The following is a 20,070-nucleotide window of genomic DNA, read 5'->3' as shown; positions in this document are numbered from 1 at the left end:
CCTGCTTCCCTCCCAGACCAGAGAACTAGCCAGAAGAAAATGCAAGCTGGATGGCATGACCGACTCAATGGACATGAGTTTGAGCAAGCTCTGGGAGATGGTGAAGAACAGGGAAGCCTGGCGTGCAGCAGTACATGGGGTCGCAGAGTCGGACACGACTCAGCAATTGAACAACAACTAGGCCCAGAATCTAGAGCCTTCCAGAAATGCTCCAGCCAGGAAAAGCAGGATGGGAGTTAACAATCACTGCTCCCACCACAAGGCCACCCGGCCGGCTCTCCTGTCCCTGTGGGGCATGCAGCCCAGCAACAGTGGGGAGCACACAGTGGGACTGAGATAACGTGGGGTGTGCCCAGACCACGCGAAGTGACCCCCTCAGCCACCCAGCCCCCAGCCTAGGCCAGCAGGCCAGGGAGGAGGACGGCTGGGCTGAGAGCCACTCCCTTTGCCTTCCCTTCCCACCCTCGGGCATAAGGCCAGCATCTCAGCCTCCAGACAGGAGCCCCTCTGTCCCTACAGGACAGGCTGACCTTTAACTGGCCTGAAGGTCCCACTGGTTCCATCCCCCTGCCTGGGGGAGCAGATCGGAGGAGAAAGGAGGACGGGTAAGTGGGTGGGAGAGGAGCCCAGGGCCTCCCTCGCCCCCTTCTTCCTCCCCCTTCCCCGCCTCTGGTACCAGCCTCTGGCTCCTTTCGCCCACTTCCTTCCCTCAGGCTGACTCTGACCCAAGTCCCATCCTTCCCGTAGCCCCTCCTTTCCCCTTAATTATTTTACCTTCTGTTTGCCTGGCACTTTATAGTTTACTAAATGCTTTTACATTTATCATCGCATTGAATCCACACCAGGGAGAGATGGAGAGACATTGAAAATTCCTTCAGACTGCCAAGTGTTCTTGTTAAAAATGCAAACATCCCCAGGATGATGAACAATTAGGCTGGCAGCCACCGGTACCTCAGGACTGATTCATTGCATCCTCTTCCTCCTCCCAGCTACTGGGTTCAAGCAGACATGATTGGAGGGAGGAGAACTTTGGGGGCGGCCTCAGCATAGTGAGTCCCTGGTGGCTCAGAGGTTAAAGCATCTGCCTGCAATGCAGGAGATGCCGGTTCGACCCCTGAGCTGGGAAGATCCCCTGGAGAAGGAAATGGCAACCCACTCCAGTATTCTTGCTGGGAGAATCATGGAGGGAAGAGTCTAGTAGGCTACAATCCACGGGGTCGCAAAGAGTCGGACACGACCGAGCTACTTCACTTTCACTTTCACTTTTCACTTTCAGCATAGTGGGCAGGGCTTAGTGTCTGGGCCTCTGGGGCAGGAGAAAGAAGAGCAAGAACTAAGTAGGTACAAAGACAAACTTGGACCGTTGCAACACTGCACGTGAACTCTCATCAAACCCCAAACTCTAGCCCCACCATCACCCTCATCGCACTCCCTCTGAACGCCATCGCTCATTCTGGAGTGTCCAAGGTCAGAGAGAGAAACTTTATGCAGAAAAACGCCAAAAAGACTTTCAGGGTGGAGTCAACAAATCCAAAACCTTGGAGACGGAGGCAGGGTGAGGGCCCCTGGGCTACCTAACCCAGCTCTGCCACATGGCCCAGGGTCCCCTCCCAAGGACCAGCTTCAACAAGGTGCAGAAGCACAGAGACTGGGTGCTGGTGTCCTTGAATGAACACAGGCTGGTCATGGGTATAAATCAAAGGGGGTCTCAGTTACCCCATCGGAAAACTGATGGGGGATGGGGAAATAAGCCTGTGACCAAACCCCAGACAGGGCGTCTCAAGAGTTCCTGAGCTCCAGACAAGCTCACTTCAGAGGCCCCGCATATTCAAATGAACCACATAAATCAACAGAATTCATACATAACTCTCAAGAGCTGATATGAGTTGTGAATGACCGTATGACATAATGCTGGGGTTTGCTGCTAAATTAAACATGTATTAATTTCATTTCTGCTGCTTTCTTTTCAAATTTTGGAGCCTACCAGTTTGTTTCCAGCTCACAAACATTTTCGTTGGCTGTTGATGAAAGCCTGTGGGCCCTGAACACTGTGTCTACATTCCTGGTGCTCTGACCCCAGAGAACTCAGGCAGCGAGCCTGGAGAAATCCAACAACAGGGTTAAAAGAAACCTAACAAATGCAGTGTTTGCAGCACAGCAGGGTATCTCAAGCTCCATGCAAGGCTACCTCCTCCAAGGAGGCCTCCCAGACCACTCCAGATCTCAAGAATCCCTCCCCTGCCAATCTCAGAGCATTTGCTGCCTATGAGACTCATTTGGCACCAAGAATACACGCTTCTGTGGCTGGTTTGCTGCATTCTTTGGCTCTGCCTTCTTAGCTTAACACATTCGTGTTTGGTTTTATCTTCCCTCACTGAACCGTGAGCTCTCAGAAATGCCTTGGACTTCTCCTCTGTCCCCCCGACCCTCTGAACCCAGTATGGTATCACAGCAAACCAAGAGACCCAAGGCCATTTGAGCAGGGCTATGCAATTGCAGAGGGACTAGAAGTCACTGGTCCCACCTACCCTCCATGCCATCATCTCGATGCCCATTGAAGTTGTCATAGGAATCCCAGCGGATGAGGGGGTCAGAGGTGTTATAGTCCACGGACACACTCGGGCCATTCTCCAGGTGTTCCATGCCTTAGAAAATGGGAAAGGAGGAGAAGATAGCAAAGAGAAAGAAAAAAAAAAAAACAAAAAACAGATCAGCAGCTGGAAAAACAGAGGAAGCCAACAAGCTCCCCAAGGATGCTCCCTAAGGGACTTCTCATTTTCTTGACCATGCGGGGTGGAACCAGTGGCTTAAGTTGGATGGAGAACCCAGGAGTCTGGTTTCTTACATTCTTGAAAAAGCTCTCACCAGGTCATAAGGGTAAATCAGGACAGCAGCACTGAGCATCAAAGACCCCCCAGAACAGAGCTGGGGGGGAGCTCTCTGGCTGGGTGGCTGCCTCTTTCTCTTCTGTGCCCCAGGGGCCCTTGTGACAGTGCCAAGAGTCCAGAGAGGCTGGCCCTGGAGTCAGAGGGGAGGGTGGGAGAGACTTGCAGTGGGCTGCACGGGGCCAGGGACAGCAGGCAAGTCACAGCCTTGACACTGAGAGGACACAGGTCATCCCAGCCATCCCCCTGCCCCTCCACGTAAGAGGCTCTCTCCTCTAGGCAGAAATCTGAGGAGAGAGGCAGAATCTCGCCTACACTTTCAGAGAAAGCCCAGGATGTGGACAGAAAAGCTATAGGTCCGGCCTTCTGGGGTGAGTTACCCTTCTGACCCAGTAGTCCCTTCTTTAATCTCCCCAGAGTCCCTCTGTCTGTAACCTGACTTCATCTCTTCCTATTTGGTTCCCAAATAAGATGGCGAACAACTGGTCTCCACATATAACCAGTCTAAAGGCTTAACGGCTATTATTAAATTGCCCTTCTCATCTTCAGGTTGAATCACCTCAGTTCTCATAAATACTTATTGTCCATCCAGCACCTATGAGTGTCCCCTGGCCACTCATTCCATCCACCACGGCCCTCAGTCTCTGAATATAATAGGATGATGACTTAATGGGGCCAAAATAGTTTATCCAACCCAGCACTGGTCTACTTTTTTATTTTTACTATCCAGAGATTAAGTCACTGGTTCATGTTTAGCTGGGGGTCCACTATGATACCCAGATCCTCTTCTGCTGGTCTGCCTCTCAACCACAGGTAACTTGATATTTGTAGAGCAGACCAGTGGGGAAAGGGTGAAGGTGAGCTGAGGTGGGGCAGGGCTGGATGGAGGGAAGGGAGTGAATTAGTGGGTTCTAACTCAGCTATTACCTTGAATTTTCTCTGGTCCATAAGAAAATACAAATTCAACTTTGCCGTATTCTGGAAATCGATCGTCTGAAAAAGGAGAAGGAAAACAAAAATGGGCGATCAATTCCCAAAAAAGGACTCCACACAAAGTTTTCTTCTAGAAAGGATTAAAGTAATATATGTATTTATTGTTGTTATCTAGTCACTAAGTCATGTCTGAGTCTTTTGTGACCCCATGGACTGTAGCCCTCCAGACTCCTCCGTCCATGGGATTTTCCCGGCAAGAATACTGGGATAGGTTGTCATTTCCTTCTCCAGAGGATCTCCCTGACTCAGGGAACGAACCTGCATCTCCTGCACTGGCAGGCATCCAATTCTTTACCACTGAGCCACCAGGGAAGCCCAACATATGCATACACGGTTGATAATATAATAAATAATATGTACAATGATGGTAAGTCTCCTGCTCACTTTAGTCCAGTCCTACATGCCTAAGGTAACCGCTTCTTACCATTTCTATTTTCTGTTCTACTAGCAGCTACCTCTAAGACTCTATATAATAGCCACAGTTTTTATGCCACTATTTTTAATCAGTTTTAAGTAATCTTCATTGATGCAACACGATGAAGATAAATAATTTGGACCACTTTTAATATTCCCACCTCCCTTCTTAAATCTTGTTATGATTATTAATCACCCTTCTAATTACCTCTGAAACTTTAAATATTGGGAGTTGAACCTCTATTTCTTGATCTGTCCATTTTTGATCGTGTCCTGACTCCCTCCCTACAGGGGGAGAAAATTTTTGCCCTTCCCTTCCCCCATTTCCACAACCCCTTTTATCTTGTCAGTTATTCCTTTACCTTCCTTGTTAGGACTGATACCATTTACATTCTCTTCTGCAAATGTAACAGCATCTTCTGTGTTTGCCCTCCTGGCTCTGGTACAGGGAAACCTCTTCATAGAAACATTGTTCTCCCTGCGTGAGCCAGACCACACTGGGGGCTCAGGCCTCCCCTCCTCAGAGCTCCAGCCCCATGCTCTGATCTCTGCCTGAACCCAGTCTGGACACAGATCACACCCACCCTTCTGCTTGTCAGAAGGGAAGTTACAGCAGGGGTGGCGTTCCCTCACTCGACCACCTGTCACGCCCGTGCACGTCTCCATCACTGCAGGCAGCACTTCACAGTATCACGTGTGTGTGTCTCTTCCTCCCGTAAGACTGTGAGCTCCCTAAGGATAGGGCCTGACTCCTTTCTGTTTGTACCGCCAGGGTCTAGCACGTGCCAGGCACATACGGACACTCAGGTGATGCTGGTGGGTTTATAGATAGATGAATAGATGGGTGAATGGATGTAGACATGTCCCAGACCTGAACATGATGCAGATAAAACCTAATGGATAGAGGAAAGAAGCAAAGAGAGACAGCTCCCTGATCACCCCCCTTCCCCTGGGAAAACGGTCACCCTTCACTGCTGCCACAGCCCCTCCATTAGGTCCTTCTATCCAATGGTATAATTATTCCTTGTACGGCTGCCTGTCTACTCGACAAGCCTACCCTTGAAGGCATCGTCAAGGTCCTCCTTCCCAAAGACAACTCCCAGGTCATGGATGGCACAGGTGTGGAACTGCACCCTGAAGATGACATCTCGGGCTGGGCTCCGGAACTTCTTGTGGTAGCACTTCAGCTGGTGGGAGAGACAGCAGAGCCCATCAGGGGCCCAGAGGTAGGAAGTTAGTCCCAGGGTGCCTCCTTATCAGCTCCATTTCTGGGCCCCAAACCCACTGAGGGAACGGTCACCCATCCCCAACAGGATCTCAGAGCTCTCTGGGGAAACTTCCAGAACAGCAGAGGTTGGAGGCCAGTCCTGCCCTGTGGGGACAAAACTACCCTCCCGAAAAGTTCCTGCATGTAAAACATAGCCAATGGAAATTTGCTGTATGACTCAGGGAGCTCAAACCAGGGCTCTGGAACAACCTAGAGGTGTGGGAACAGGTGGGAGGTGGGAGAAAGGTTCGGGGGAGGGGAATATGTACACTTAGGGCTGATTCACTTTGATGTGCAGCAGAAATCAAATCCATATTGTAAAGCAATCATCAATCAATTAAAAATAAAATTTTTTAGAAAAGAAGTTCCTGCACAACAGTCAAAATGGAGAAAGCAGAAGTGGATTTAAATTGCAAGTGGAAGGAGTGAAGCTGGAATTGAGGCAGTCCCGGTCACCAGCGGGAAGCCCGGAGGTAACAGCTCACACAGAGCCGTATTTCCCTGGAGGTGCTCCAGAACAAGAGGAAAGCCCAGGCAAGGCATATCCCACTGTGAGGAAGTGGATGGACAAGGACCTTCCAGGCTGGAAGGCCTTGCAGGGCCCCTGAGAGCCAGTCAACGCCCCCAAGGCTGGTGGCCCACCAGGAGGGACACACTTATCCAGAGAGACAGGAGGGGAGCACGATGAAAAAAGAAAGAAAAAAATAAACGGTGGGGGGCAGGGGAGAGCTTGAGACGGAGGAGTGACTCACCAAGATGTCTCCCTTCAAGAGCAGCCCAGGCTCAATGGTGATGCAGATGCTGGTCTGGCTGTCTCCTTGGACGTTGCTATGGGAGAGAGGCGGGCAGAGGGACAGAGGGCTGCTATGGGGGCTGAGCAGTACCTTCTTCCAGCAGCCCCTCCACCAGGGGACTGTCGGGAAAGCTCACTGATGCATCCCTCAGCCCTCCTCCTAGAAAAGGTTCTAAACACCCCTCCAATCCCTGTCCCCAGTCCTCAGCCTCAGTTCTCCAACATTCCTGGCCTCTCATTCCTGCGGAATACCTACTAGATGCCAGATGTGTAGACAGGTTGCATGGCCTGGTAGATCCGGAGAAATGGTCGACACCCTGTAAAGGAGGGGTGGTGTTAGCAAAGACAGCAGAAATAGCCAGAGGAGGAAGGGGGAGAGGAGAGATGCAGGAAGGAAGGACCAACCAGGAGGAAGAAGAGTGAGCAGGGGAAGGAGGAAAAGAGGAAGGAGAAATGGGAAAAGAACGAGGGAAAAAATGCTAACTTTTCATTAAAGGCATTTTGAGGGACTTCCCTGGTGGTCCAGTGGTTAAGGATCTGCCTTCCAATGTTGGAGACACGGGTTTGATCCCTGATCGGGGAACTAAGATCCCACCTGCCACGGGGCAACTAAGCCCGCACACAACTAGAGAGAAGCCTGCATGCTGCGATGAAAGACCCCATATTCTGCAAGGAACCCCAATGCAGCCAAAATTAAATAAATAAATCAATATTTGTAAAATAATAGAGACATTTTGAGTTTAAGAACGTGGTCACATCCAGCGTCACCTGCCGGCAGGCACTGCCAGTATTAAACCCACTTTGCAGATGAGTCAACTGGGGTGCAAAGAAACAGGAAGTGGTACAGTTGAGACGCCAAGCCTAAGACTTGGCAGCTAGCCAGCATTTTTACCACCTAACACTGCCTCCTCAGAGAAGGAGATGGAAGACAGGAGGAGAATGGAAGCCAGGGGGTTCAGAGAGTTACCTCCTTTAGACTCGAAGTTGGGGATGCCGTGCATGATCACGTGGTGCAGAAACAAGGGCTTGTTGTTCATTTTGATGGAGCCAGAGAGCAGGCCGCTGAAATAATGCACGTACCTGGAGCAGGGAGGGGGCGGCTTCAGCCAGGGAGGCCTGCGCTAGAATACAGCCATCCTGTTCTCTTTCTCCCCAGCACACTGCCCTAGGTGGCCCTGCCGACTCCCACCATCTCCATCAACCCCCAGGTCTCCTGGCACCTGGGGTCTTCTCCACCCTTGCTGCCTGTACAGGTACCAATACACCTAGAGTGGAGTCCAGCCAAACCTCCCACTTGGGGTTCTCCAGCGCCCCCTGGTGGTCAATGTGGCCATCTCTTTCCTGCTTCACTCCCGGCCCAGGAATCTCCAGCTGGACCAAATTTCCTCCCACACATCCCTGACAGGCATCATTTAGCTGTTCACTACAGAACAAGGCAGGATGATCAACCATCAAACAGCTCTGACACCCTGACCCCCAGCCCAAACCAAGTTTACATTTGTACCCATAGGCCCCAGTTCTGTCCCTACAGACGCACCAGCCACATAACAATACAGCAAATAGTAAGAGCTTAATAATTTTAGTCCTTCGCTTTTTCTTGCCTGGAGAATCCCACGGACAGAGGAGCCTGGCGGGCTACATCCAGTGGTCATCCATCCACTGAAGTGACTTAGCACTCATGCAAAAAGGGTACAAAGTTACTCTATAGCACTTCATTTGATACTGAAGGATATCTAACTTCCATTAAGTAGTCCTATCTTTAGAGTCAACATTCCCCAATTCCCTTAACAAGGATCTCGCTAGAAGACTGGAAGGAAAAGCCACCCGCACTCCTAGAAGAAAGGGAAAACTAATCCAGAAAGAGTCATGAGCCTCCCAAAGACACAGCAAGAGGGCACAAAGGTGAGAGGGGAGCAGGTGGGAGGAGCAGGGAACCAGTCTGACTCCGATGCATCTACTAGAAGGAGGGGCCAGTCCATTTGGTCAGTGCTTCCTCCTCTCCTGACTGGCCAGAGGATGCCACTCTGGGTCAGCTGGACCAATCAGAATGTATTCTGATTTGAGGTGAGTGGGACCAGAACCCTCATGACCTTGACAATGGTCTCGTCCTGACTCTCAGCTCCTTGGCCCACCTCCAGGCCTGTGGACCTCTGTCCCTGGGCTGGGGTGGGGCCACCTTGGACTACCCTAGCAAGATAATCTGATGGGCAGCACCAGCTCCTATTCAAGCCCCTACCCAGCCCCCAGCCCCGTTGCTCAAACCGGAAACCTGGAATGGCAGGTTCCTATCAGATCTTCTGATCGTGCCAACAGGATGTGTCTGTGTGCTGGGGACAATGAACCCAGGGGTGGGGTGACAATGAATGGGGAAGCTGCAGGCAAAGCTCCTCCCTCCCTCTTTCCCTGCCCTCCGCTCCTCCAGCTGATCCAATCCCTGGAAGTAACACTGACAAGGCGGGAAAGTGGCAACGAATGCCACTTCCCCAACGGTCGCACTTCCACATTTGAGCACAGACAGAATTACCCACCCATGAGCAGATGCAGCTACAGATATGAGCGGCAAGGCAGATACAAGGCAGATAATATAAACACAGACACACACACCCCCCAATGGCACGCTATGTAAGCACACACTGAGCACGGTGGAATCCTTGAACCATCCTATTCCTGAGAGTAACACTAATCCCTGTCCTCCAGACTTTTAGCTGCAGAGATGTGACTGCCCTGCCCACACCCTCCACGCCACATCATACCATCATAAACATCATGCTCCTCTTATCTGAATTTAATCTTTTAAGGCCAAGGGCCAGACTCGTGACCAAGGCCACCAGCCATATGTAGCAAGCCAGGATCTTGAACAATTTTTGATATTCTAGTAAAAGAACTCAAAAAAAGAACTGTAGCAGCAAGCCAGGATCTTGAACAAATTTTTGATAATCTAGTAAAAGAACTCAAAAAAAGAGCTCTAGCAGTTCTTTCCTCCCTGGGAAGACTCTCACTGACCCACTGCTGCTGTGTCTGACAGCCTAGTCAGAATTTTCTGCACAGAAAGATATTCCCTTTCCGATCTTTGACCCAGAAGCTAGCTACCCACTGCCCTGTGCTGGTTGTGAGGCTCTGGTGGCCTAAGGACTCATTCGCTTCTGCTTGGGCTTCCTCTACAATGGCAGAAACACAATCCCCAGCGGAGCCAGCACACTTTTAGCCAGGCAAGATGGAGGCGATGGGGTGTGAGTTGGGAATCCCCTGCCTGGAGAGGTTGGGAAGCTCCAGGACCTGCAGCTAGGAGGTCCTGCTTTGCCTGGTCAGTGTTCCAAGGGGCTGGAAAAGTCAGTGAAACACCGCGGGCTTCATACCTGCTACCTGGACCCTTTACCTCAGGCCTTCACTCATATGCTTCCTTCTCCCTTCTCAGACCTCACCTTACATGGCATCTTCTCAGAATGGTCAGTCCATTGGAATCAGCCTCTCACATCCACCCCCATCACACTCTCTAGCTCATCATGTTCTATTTTGGCTTTTTCCCCTTCAAAGCATTTATCACTGTCTAAAATGACCCTGATGGTCTATTGTATAAAGTTCTCAACAGAATAATCAGCTTACTAAGGGCTAAAGATCATCCTGTTCAAGTAGATATTGCCAGCACTTGGAACATTAACTAGAGTCTCAAAAATTTGCCAGACAAATGAAGAAATCCATTCCTACCCTGCTTCCTGCATGGGCTGTTGTGGACCACATCGTTGACAGCCCTTCGTAAAATTTTAAAGCTCTCACAGCAGAAAGGGACTCTCATCATGAATGAGTGTCTGTCACCTCCTCAGAGCAGATGGCAATAACTTTAGCCTCCTGCAGACCCATCCAAACACAGGACCAAGAACGGCACTGCTTTCTCATACAAGCTGTCTCCTCACACCCCCGACTCCCTACTGCTGGGCCCGCTGCTCTCTGGCACCAACCTCAGGAGCCAACTGCTGTGCCCCACTGTGGGCACACACAGCTGCCCACAGGCTCCTGAGTTCATGCGCCTCCAGGCTGGACCTGAACATGCATGCTTGGCACACCACCACATAGGTACACTGTGCAGTCCCATGGGTTCACGAGGCTGGTTCCCACATACAGCGCACACACACACACGTATGTACTGGGCCAAGAGCCCTGGAGACCCACCTCCTCTGGGATGGTTGGCCAATGGGTACAATTTTATCCTCGTAGAACCGTTTCATCGCAAACCGGTCCAGGGCCTGGTCGGCACTGTGCGGAGAGACAGGTGGTCAGAGGAGCCAACTTCCACGATCCCCCTGTCCCCCTACCCCTGCTCCCCAGACCTGCAGAGCCCTCCAGGCACTCTGTCCTGAGATGCTTTCAGGAAAGGGTTGCTCCAGCATCCCTCCCTCCTGTGTGCTGCAATACTCAGCACAGGGGCCTTAGAACCAGACATCCTGGGAGCCCGTCTCAAGTCTACCACTGACTTAGTAGCCCCTGGTCTTTGGGGCAGGTTACTTAACCTTCCTGAACCTGATTTTCCTTTCCTGGCAAATGAGGTGATAACTATGCCTTCTTCGAATGTTGTTACAGCAATTGAGAGAGATAACATCTCTAAAGAGCTTGGCACATGTGGGCCCACAGTAGGTGCACAGGCAGTGTTCACCATTAAGCAAAGATTAAGCCGGGTCAGGTTTCTTAAAGTCATAAAACTACCGTCCTATTGGCAAGCCCTTCAGAGAACACTCCTCGAAGAGGTCACTTTATAAAGAGACAGATCATATAGCTCCGCCGTTCTAGACTCTCCACCAATGTCCCTCTTAGAATAAACCCCAAAGTCCTCACCAAGGGTTGCAAGGCCCCTGGACTCTGCCCCCTTGCAGCTTCACTTCCTAGTCTTTGTCCCTTCAATCATTCGGCTCCAAACATGCCAGGCCCTGGCATTCCCATTGCTGGCATTTGCCCTACTCTCTTCTCTGCCTGGAAGGTCCTCTGCCACCACCACCCCCCAGACCACACATGAGTCAGTCCTTCCCAGCCTCCTGCCACTTAATTCCAGTCTCTGCTCACATATCACCTCCTGGAGAGACCTCCCCACTGTCTTGCTTCAGTCTCTGTTCCCAAAGGACTTGCCTCCTGCCCTTAGGGATGTGTTTGTTCACTTATTTAACACTCACGAGGGCAGTGGCCCACCTTTGCCCACTGCTCTATTCTCAGCACCTAGAACAGCTTGCACAGTGACTGTTCTGTAACCATTGTCAAATGACAGAATGAATGGACCAACTCCTCTGCCTCTCTGCAAAGCCAAATCAGAATGGAACCCATGGCTGGCTGTTTCCTGTTCTTGCTGCAAACTCCAAAGTGGGAAGATGCCCGTGATGGCCAGAGGCAGGGGCATGGATGAGAAAACGTCTAGGTGGCTCAGCTGCACCCAGATGTGTTCCAACATTTCCTTGTGACTCCCTCGCTGCTCTTTGGGGTAAATAGAAGGCAGTTTGGCAAAGGAAAGTGGCCCCAAGAAGCCAGCTGGATGGGGCGCCCATGCAGGGTCTGCCTCCCACAGCTGTCCCCCACCCTTGGGGCCCCAGATAGGAGGATGGTCTCTGCTCTATGCTACCCTCTGTCCAAGGGCCCCTACCCCAGAGCTGTGGGCGGGGACTTTCTCCTTTCTGGGGGCTCCTCACCCTGTCCTCAGCATCTCTTGTCTCCTCTGTCCTCATCCTCCAATTCCAAGGAAGGCCGAGGCCTTGGGTGGGTGGGGAAGGGGGTCCTGCTGTCAACATTCAGAGAACAGGAGACTTGGGTTCTCTTACCTGGCAGAAATGTTGCTGTAGTGCATGTAAGCTGCGATCACAACGCCGATCCTGCCTCGGTTTCCCTGAAAGAGCCCCAAACACAAAAGCCTTCACTGTTAAGGCCGGCCCTCCCACCCCAGAGTCCAACCAAAAGCCTTAAAGAAAAGGGGCTGGAGAGAGGGGGAGTGGCTCTCAGACAGAAAAGGAGGAGGGAGGAAGCAGGTGGGGCTGAATCTTAAAAAGAAGAAACAGTAGATTATCCACCACACCTGAGGGCCCCACAGGCTGGTAGACCCCGTTTCTCGTGGGTGCCGCCCCAGACAGAATGCATTATCCCCAAGAAGGAGAATACACACAAAGTTGCACACTCACACAATCCAATGACATGGGCAGGTACACGCACTCATCGCACACACACACCGTGCCATCCCCGCTCTGACCTTGTTGTGTAGGACGACCACGTTGTGGGGGTCTGCATTGAGCCAGGTGTCCATGGCCTTGCAGACGCTGCAGATCTTCTCCAGGGCCGGGGTGTGGAGGTCGGGCCAGCCAAATTCCAGGACCTGTGGCCCAAGCCATGAGTAAGAAGTGGCAGAAGCGCAGAGACCCAACATGGGTGGGGGACGGTGAGGGGACGTTAGTTCCCGCCCTGCCCATCAACCCTACTCGGAGGCAGGGGTGTGGAGGCTGAGGACACTGGTCCAAGACTTTGTTCTGACACCACTCCCTGTGGGGCCTCAGGTTAGTCACCACCTCTACCCCAGCCCCAGCCCCAGTTTCTCACATGTGTATAATGCAAAAGCTTAGCACCCCCGAAGATCCCAGGTCCCTTTCACACAACTTTGACCTTAAGACAAGCTCTCCTCCCACACACCCCAGGGGCTGGCTCAGGGAGGAAGATGGAAAGCGGAAGGCTGATCACAGCTCTTTCCCAGGCCCTGGACACACAAAGCATCAAGTTTTCAGGCCAAAAGAGGCCTGAGTGGGACAGAGAGTAGACCTGAATAGCAGTCATCAGGTTCCTTCAAACTTTAACTCACAGAACTTTAAAGTACAAGAAAACCTGTGTTCAGAAGGACCCAGAGAGCTGATCTAATCCAGCCCATCCACTTTTAGACAGGCAAACCAAGGCCCAGAGAACTCTGCCGCCCACCCAAGGTCACACAACGACGGTCACTGGACTCCAGGGGCTGGAGCGGCACACAGAGCCCCTCCACACACGCTCACTCAACAGCAGGTGAAAGAATGCTGGCTGTCGGAAGCCTGCACTGGCGATTCCCAGCCAGGGCAAATCCAGAAGACTCGTCATTAAGACTGAAAATCCCACAACCGCAGCCCCGCCCCAGGAACTCTGTGTGCACACCACCAGAGGCAGGCCTGGGTGGAAATGACTGTACTGAGCTTTGCTTTCTGTAATTCATATCACAGAAGCGCTATGCGCGTTTCTATTTTCCAAAAAGAAGGGAGCACAGTGACTTTGAACAGGCTTTGCAAACAGTCACAGCACTTTCCTCCAAGATTCTAACATGGGATCTTCAGAGGAAGCGAGCCCAGGCAAGGAGAACTCCCCCAAAAAAACCCCCAAACAGCACAGGCTCACCTTGGCGTGGAGCTTCGTGATGTCAGGTCTCCGCTCAGAGAGGTTGAAAAGCTAGAAGGAGGAAAAGGAAGAGGTTGTGAGAAGGCAGCCCTTTCTCTCTCTCTGTCTTCCCTGCTGGAAATTCTACTACATGAACACACATGAAGCCCCACCAGACACACACAGACTGACGGGAACCAACTACAGGTTCTCAGGATGAACAGGGAGACAGAGACAGGTATGCAGACACTCAGCCCCGCCCCTGGATGAGCACACATCCTGATCTGAAGGTGAGAAGGGGATGGAATCTGTCTTGGGCCCCACGGGCCACCCCCAAGGTGGGCGTCTCTCCACACTGTATGGAGATCCAGTGGTGGCAACTGGTAAGCATTTGGCCATCTCTGGTCTCTACTTCACATGGTGCCTTTAGAAACTCACCCCATGGAGATGCAACTGCTATGTGGTCAGACACCCTCTATCAAAGGGTGCAAACCATGCTGGGTGGACCCTCTCAGATCCTTGACCTCCCAGGAGACATCCCCTGACACTTGACCACATCCCACGGGAACCCCCCTGTCTCTGAATTCCTGTCTTCCATCTCTGGAGGAGGCAGGCAGAACTCCCAACATCCAGCTCAAGGCCTGGGAAACTCAAAGGCCTCTGTGATATCTCCTGGGGAGAGAAGAGGACCACAGGGTCTGGAATGGGTGGGACAGAGTGGGGAAGGTACAGCAGAGACTCATGGAACTCTGGACTCCTGAAATTGGGCAGGATCTTAAATGGCTTCTGATCCACTCTTCATAGGCTTCCCTGTTGGCTCAGTCAGTAAAGAGGCTGCCTGCAATGCAGGAGACCCAGGTTCGATCCCTAGGTCGGGAAGACCCCCTGGAGAAGGGAATGGCAGTATTCTTACCTGGAAAATCCTATGGACAGAGAAACCTGGTGGGCTACAGTCCATGGGGTCGCAAGAGTCAGACATGACTTAACGACTAAACCACTACATTACATCACTCTTGAGTCCCATAAAGGAATATGCTTTATGCCAGTAACAACAGCTACCACTTGGGTGTTCCCAGACAGCCAGGCCGCACTAAGGACTTGACATTTGACAAGCTGCCTTAATTCTCTCCACAACCTCTGAAATAGATAGTGTCATTAGGCCCATTTTACAGATGGTATCCTAAGGCTTAGTGAGGCTAAGTGCCAGGATCAGACAGTTAGTAGGAGCAGAGTCAGCATAGAACTTTCTGATATTTAAAGCTGGATGTCTTTTTTTTTTTTTGGCTGCGCCATGCAGCATGTGGAATCTTAGTCTCCAAACCAGGGATTAAACCCATGTCCCCTGCAGTGGAAGTATGCAGTCTTAACCACTGGCCAGTCAGGGAAGTCCCTAAAGCCAGACTCTTAACAACGTCCAACATAGCTGACGGATGGGTCTCTATAGAGGGTCGAATGGCGTCCCACAAAAATTCATGTCCACCCAGAACTTCAGAATGTGACCTTATTTAGAAACAGGTCCTTTGCTGATGTAAGTACTCAAGGGTCTGGTGATGAGATCATCCTGGCTTCAGAGTGGGCCCCAAATCCAGTGACTGTGTCCTTATAAGAAGAGGAGAGGACACACAGACATGGGAAGAAGGACGGTCATGTGATGATGGAGGCAGAGACTAGGGCAAGGCGCCTATAGGCCAAGGAGCCACCAGAAGATGGGAGAAGGCAAGGAGAATTCTCCCCTACAGGATTCAGATGGAGCACGGCCCCAGTGACACCTTGACTCGGACTCCTAGCTTCCAGAACCGAGGAAAAATTAATTTTGTTGTCTTAAGCCACCTAATTTGTGGGAATTAGTTACAGCAGCCCTGGGGACCTAACACAGTCCCTACACCCTGCCTCTGCTCTCTCACCGTGGCACGGCCGGTCCATGAGTCCAGCCCACATGTACCTTCCTATAAAGTGGGCCTGAGCCCTCCTCTGGGGCCAGGATAGCTCCAATCCCCTGGCCAGCCTTTCTGACCCCCATAGTGGGTGAGGAGTCAGGGATAACCTCCTCCACGTTGGTTGGGAGATTCTCCTGTCCCAAGTACGATTCTCTGTTCAGCAACGCGAGGTCCCTCAAAACACACCCTGCCACAGCTCTGCCCTAAGACTTCTCAGAGGCGCTGACAGTGTGACACCTCTGCTACTTCCTGACGCTGTGACCTCAGGCAAATACCCCACCTCTCTGTGCTCCTGCAGTAGCTGCTTCCTAGGGCTGTAGTGATGTTAAATACGTGGGAAGGAGTTAGGACAGGGCCTGGATCATCACAGGTGCTCAATAACATGAGCGTCACCATCAGCGTCCCTCCTCCTGGTCAACACACACGTACACCCACACACATACAGACACACCACATGCACACACACCCACTTGTACACATATACACACAAACATACATACCTATACACATACCTATACACACACTTGTACAGACACACCACATGCACACACAACCCACTTGTACACATATACACACAAGCACACATACCTATACACATACACATATAGACACACCACATGCATACACACAGCCCACTTGTACACATACATGCACAAGCACACACATACGAACCACACATACCCATAAACATGCAAACACACAAGGACAAGCACACGCACTCCACGGTACACATACATGCACAGGCACACATACCTATACACACACACGTACAGACACTCCACATGCACACACACACCCCACTTGTACACATACACGCACAAGCACACACACACAGTACAAACCACACATACCCATACACATGCACACATATAAAGACAAGCACACACACACACATACAGACACACCACATGCACACACACACCCCACTTGTACACATACATGCACAAGCACACATACACACACAAACCACACATACCCACACATGTGCACACACAGGACAAGCACACACAATCCACTGTACACATACACATACAAGCACACATACAAACCACACATACCATACACATGCACACACAGGACAAGCACACACACACACACGACTTGGCTCAGATGCTGTGTCCCAGCCACAGAGACTCTCCTCAGAGGACAGCTGGACAGTGAGTGAGGACTCAGACCATGAGACGCCCGAGGTCAGGGGCAGGTGAGAGAAGAGGGGAGAAGAGCTGGCGCAGGAGCGGCTGGGATGAGACTCCAGCAGGAAGAGGTGGCACGCAGAAAGGATGGGGCCCTGGACCAGTGGGCGGGGGCCCATCCTCACCAGGTAGTTGCCTCCATGTTTGGACTTGAGCATCTGGGCCACCTCTCGGAGGTTGCTCCGGAAGTTCTCCTCATTGGCTGTGCTGGGGAAGGAGACGGCGATGATCCTCTCGGTGACGTACACCAGGTCCAGCTCACAGCTGTCCTCCGTGGTCCGGCTCGTACTCATGTTTCTGGGGAGACAGCAGGCAGCAGATCAGAATCCAGGCCCCCAGGACGAGGTCCAGGAACCTGCACCCCTCCACACCATACATGGCCCCCAGATCTAACCCAGGAGGGCTTGGCTGCTCCCTGACTCTGAGCCAAGGCCAGAGGCTTCCCCGGGGCAAGGCCAGTGTAGCCCTCAAGGCCAGTCTGGGAGAGCCGGGGAGAACAGAGCTGGGCAGAAGCCGGCAAGGATCTCAAGCCGTTTCAGAAACAAAGAGTAATGACACTAGTCCTACGTGTTCATCAGTCCTGTCGGCATCGCCTTCAACCTGTGATCCCAGAGGTCAGAGCCAGGGCCGGAACCAGCCAGGGCCCAGGAGTCCAGCTCAGCCTCCCAACATACAGCAGCCACCTGGTCTGGCAGAAGCTTCTCGAAGGATCCAAGGAGAGCTCCAGAGAGGAAGGAGAGCCTGAAGCGAGGACTCTTGCATCCCAGAGCTGAGCCTTCTACCGCCCTCTGCTTGCTCTGAGCTGTGGCATGGGCGGGGAGGCCCTCAGGGGTAGGGGCAGCTCAGGTGACACGCTCACCTGGGCTCCAGGTAAGCCAGACCACAGCGCACATTCCAGCCCTCCCTGGAGGCAGGCTGACTCCTGCCCTTTGTTCCTGGCTCTCCCCCCACCTCTGGCAGCTCCCACCGCCTCCGGGGCTGCTTCCTGCCAGTGACCTCCCTGGTTTCTAAGGGCCCAGGAGGCCGAGGATGCTGCCACAGTGGCAGGGGACTCCCAGACATCCCAGTGCCATCTGAGCTTCTAAGAGAGGTAGGGAGCTGCCTGGGCCGGCACTGAGTGAGAGGAAGCGAGGGCTCACACCTTTACACCTCACCCAGCTGCTCTTCCAGAGGAGGGTCCAGGCTGAGCTGACGGGATGGGGAAAGGGGTCTCGGGAAATTGGCAATCCATTCCAAAGCCCCCCAGCGGCTTCTAGGGGCACCTCATACCGTTCTTACCCCATCACCAGCCTCCTGCTTCCCCTCACTACCCAAGATGGACCACACTCATGTTGATAACCTCTCACTACCTCCGGGTAAAGCTGGGACTGGAGGGGCAGTGGGAGGGATACCACTGGGGTGTTTCAGAGTGATGGGGCGGCAGTAGGGTGTACAGCCCCAGGACACCAAGAACGGGGCAGAATCCAAATCTCCTCCAGGGTTAGCTCTGAGCCAGCTGTATAGATGGGGCTTGGACACAGGGGAGCCAAAGGTGACATATAGCTTCTCCATGGGGATGGTGACTGGGACGCAGTGATAGAGATGCCAGTGTGCTGGGAGCCCACTGTGAATTTGGCCTCCGAGTCCAGTTCATTCCTGGCCCTGCAGCCTATGGGGGTGGGGCTCCTACTGAAGGCAGAACAGCGCCACCACCTGGACAACATCAGCATCGAACTCTGCACCCACCGATTCTCAGCTACAAGGGAGGAGGGATCTGCTAAGGGGGCCCTCCACTCTCTGTAGACAGCTGGCAGTAGGACTACTGCCCACTGGGAGCTTCAGCTACACACCAAGCCCTCTCTGGCTGGGGCTCCAGATCCCTGGGGCCAGATTCTCACTCATCTCAGAAGCCTCGGATGAAGGAGAGGCAGAGGAAGCCAAAAAAATCAGAGAACCTGGACCCAGGACAAAGTAACTCTGGATGAGCAAAGCACTGAGTCCCCTATGATCCCCTTGCCCCAGCCCCCATCAGCCCAGCCAGCCAGAGAACATTCCTTTTATAAATGATCCTCGAGTATCAGAAGCCACTGCTCATGGAAAGGAACAGTATCTAGCACGGGCCTCAATGCCAGCCAGTCCTGAAGGCAAATCCAAGTGCTGCCTGTTGGTGGTTGCGTGACCTTTAACAAGTTGCCTCATTTCCCTGAGACCCAGTTTCTTCATCTGTCAAATGGGGATAAAATACTTACCCTGCAGGGTTGTTGCAAGGACTAGATGAGATCATGCAGGTAAATAAAGAATCTAGCTCAAGGACTGGCTTCAAACTAGAATTCAAAATATGACTGATTCCCAGTGCCATCTACCCACATCCTCTCGCTGTAGCTTCCATGTCTGCCATGCTCCCAACCAGTGGCTTCATGACTTTGGCATTAGAGACTCAAAGGCATGACTTGCTGGGAATTCCCACAGTGACCTCACTGCCTGCCCCCCATCCCCTGCCCCCTATAGTCCAGGCATACCTGATGGGCTGGGGATGAGGCTGGACACTTGGTGTAACTCTGGTGGAACTCTGGGAAAGAGAAGAGAGGAGCAGCGTTAGGATGGGGACCAGCTGGACGGCAGGAGAGCAGCAGAGAGCTGTCCACACAAGTGGTCAGGGCCACGGGCAAACACAGATTTCCTTCTGCTTCTGCCAACATTCCAGCCCAGGTGCCCTAAAGCCCCACCAACACAGCAACTCAAAGCCAAAAGCAATCGATGCCAACCCCACGTGAGTGTGCCTGTGTGCCTGCAAGCCCCTGAGGGGAAGCGCTTTCCTCCCTCCGGGCAAGGAAAAAATTCCCAGTGCCCAGAAATGCACCAGGCCTGGGCTGGTGCCACCTGTATGGAGTACACACTCAATAAAGCAGTTACTAAATTGATGGACACTCATTTCACCTGGAAGTGCTGGATATCGAAACAGTAATCCCAAGTGGTGAACAGAGATTCAAGCATGAAAGAAGGAAAGATGAGAGCGCTAGCACCCCTCCGTCCAGCTCTGAACATTTCTTCTCTGCCCACCAGCTGCCTGCAAGCCTCTCCTTTAAAGCAGCAACACCAGGTCAGTCAAAAGTTTTGGGACAAGAAGCCACCAGGCACGATGTGTACCAACCAGAGCTAGGCAGCAAATCATGCTTCTAAGGACCCACTGCCCATTGTCTGTTACCTCCCTCATCCGCTCCCATCTCTAGGGTTGTCAACTGGTACAAAATTA

At 52.3% G+C, this 20,070-nt stretch overlaps 1 protein-coding gene across 12 annotated transcripts in view; it reads right to left on the bottom strand.

The window, feature by feature from the left end:
- Positions 1-20,070, bottom strand: part of TNS1 (tensin 1) — a 216,245-nt gene that overhangs the window by 81,546 nt on the left and 114,629 nt on the right. For all 12 annotated transcript variants that reach the window (XM_070386865.1, XM_070386851.1, XM_070386857.1 and 9 more), the window contains 12 exons: positions 19,337-19,386; positions 16,964-17,135; positions 13,730-13,780; positions 12,570-12,692; positions 12,148-12,212; positions 10,520-10,603; positions 7,320-7,432; positions 6,609-6,669; positions 6,312-6,387; positions 5,350-5,479; positions 3,813-3,878; positions 2,529-2,645 (listed from right to left, as the gene is read on the bottom strand). In XM_070386865.1, coding sequence (XP_070242966.1) covers positions 2,529-2,645; positions 3,813-3,878; positions 5,350-5,479; positions 6,312-6,387; positions 6,609-6,669; positions 7,320-7,432; positions 10,520-10,603; positions 12,148-12,212; positions 12,570-12,692; positions 13,730-13,780; positions 16,964-17,135; positions 19,337-19,386 — 1,108 coding nt within the window. The remainder of the gene's footprint in view (positions 1-2,528; positions 2,646-3,812; positions 3,879-5,349; positions 5,480-6,311; positions 6,388-6,608; positions 6,670-7,319; positions 7,433-10,519; positions 10,604-12,147; positions 12,213-12,569; positions 12,693-13,729; positions 13,781-16,963; positions 17,136-19,336; positions 19,387-20,070) is intronic.

Source organism: Bos mutus, chromosome 2 (assembly GCF_027580195.1).
Source record: "Bos mutus isolate GX-2022 chromosome 2, NWIPB_WYAK_1.1, whole genome shotgun sequence".
In the NCBI taxonomy this organism is placed as follows: Eukaryota; Metazoa; Chordata; class Mammalia; order Artiodactyla; family Bovidae; genus Bos; species Bos mutus.
Note: the sequence above shows the minus strand (reverse complement) of the source record. Positions and strands in the feature narration are given on the sequence as shown.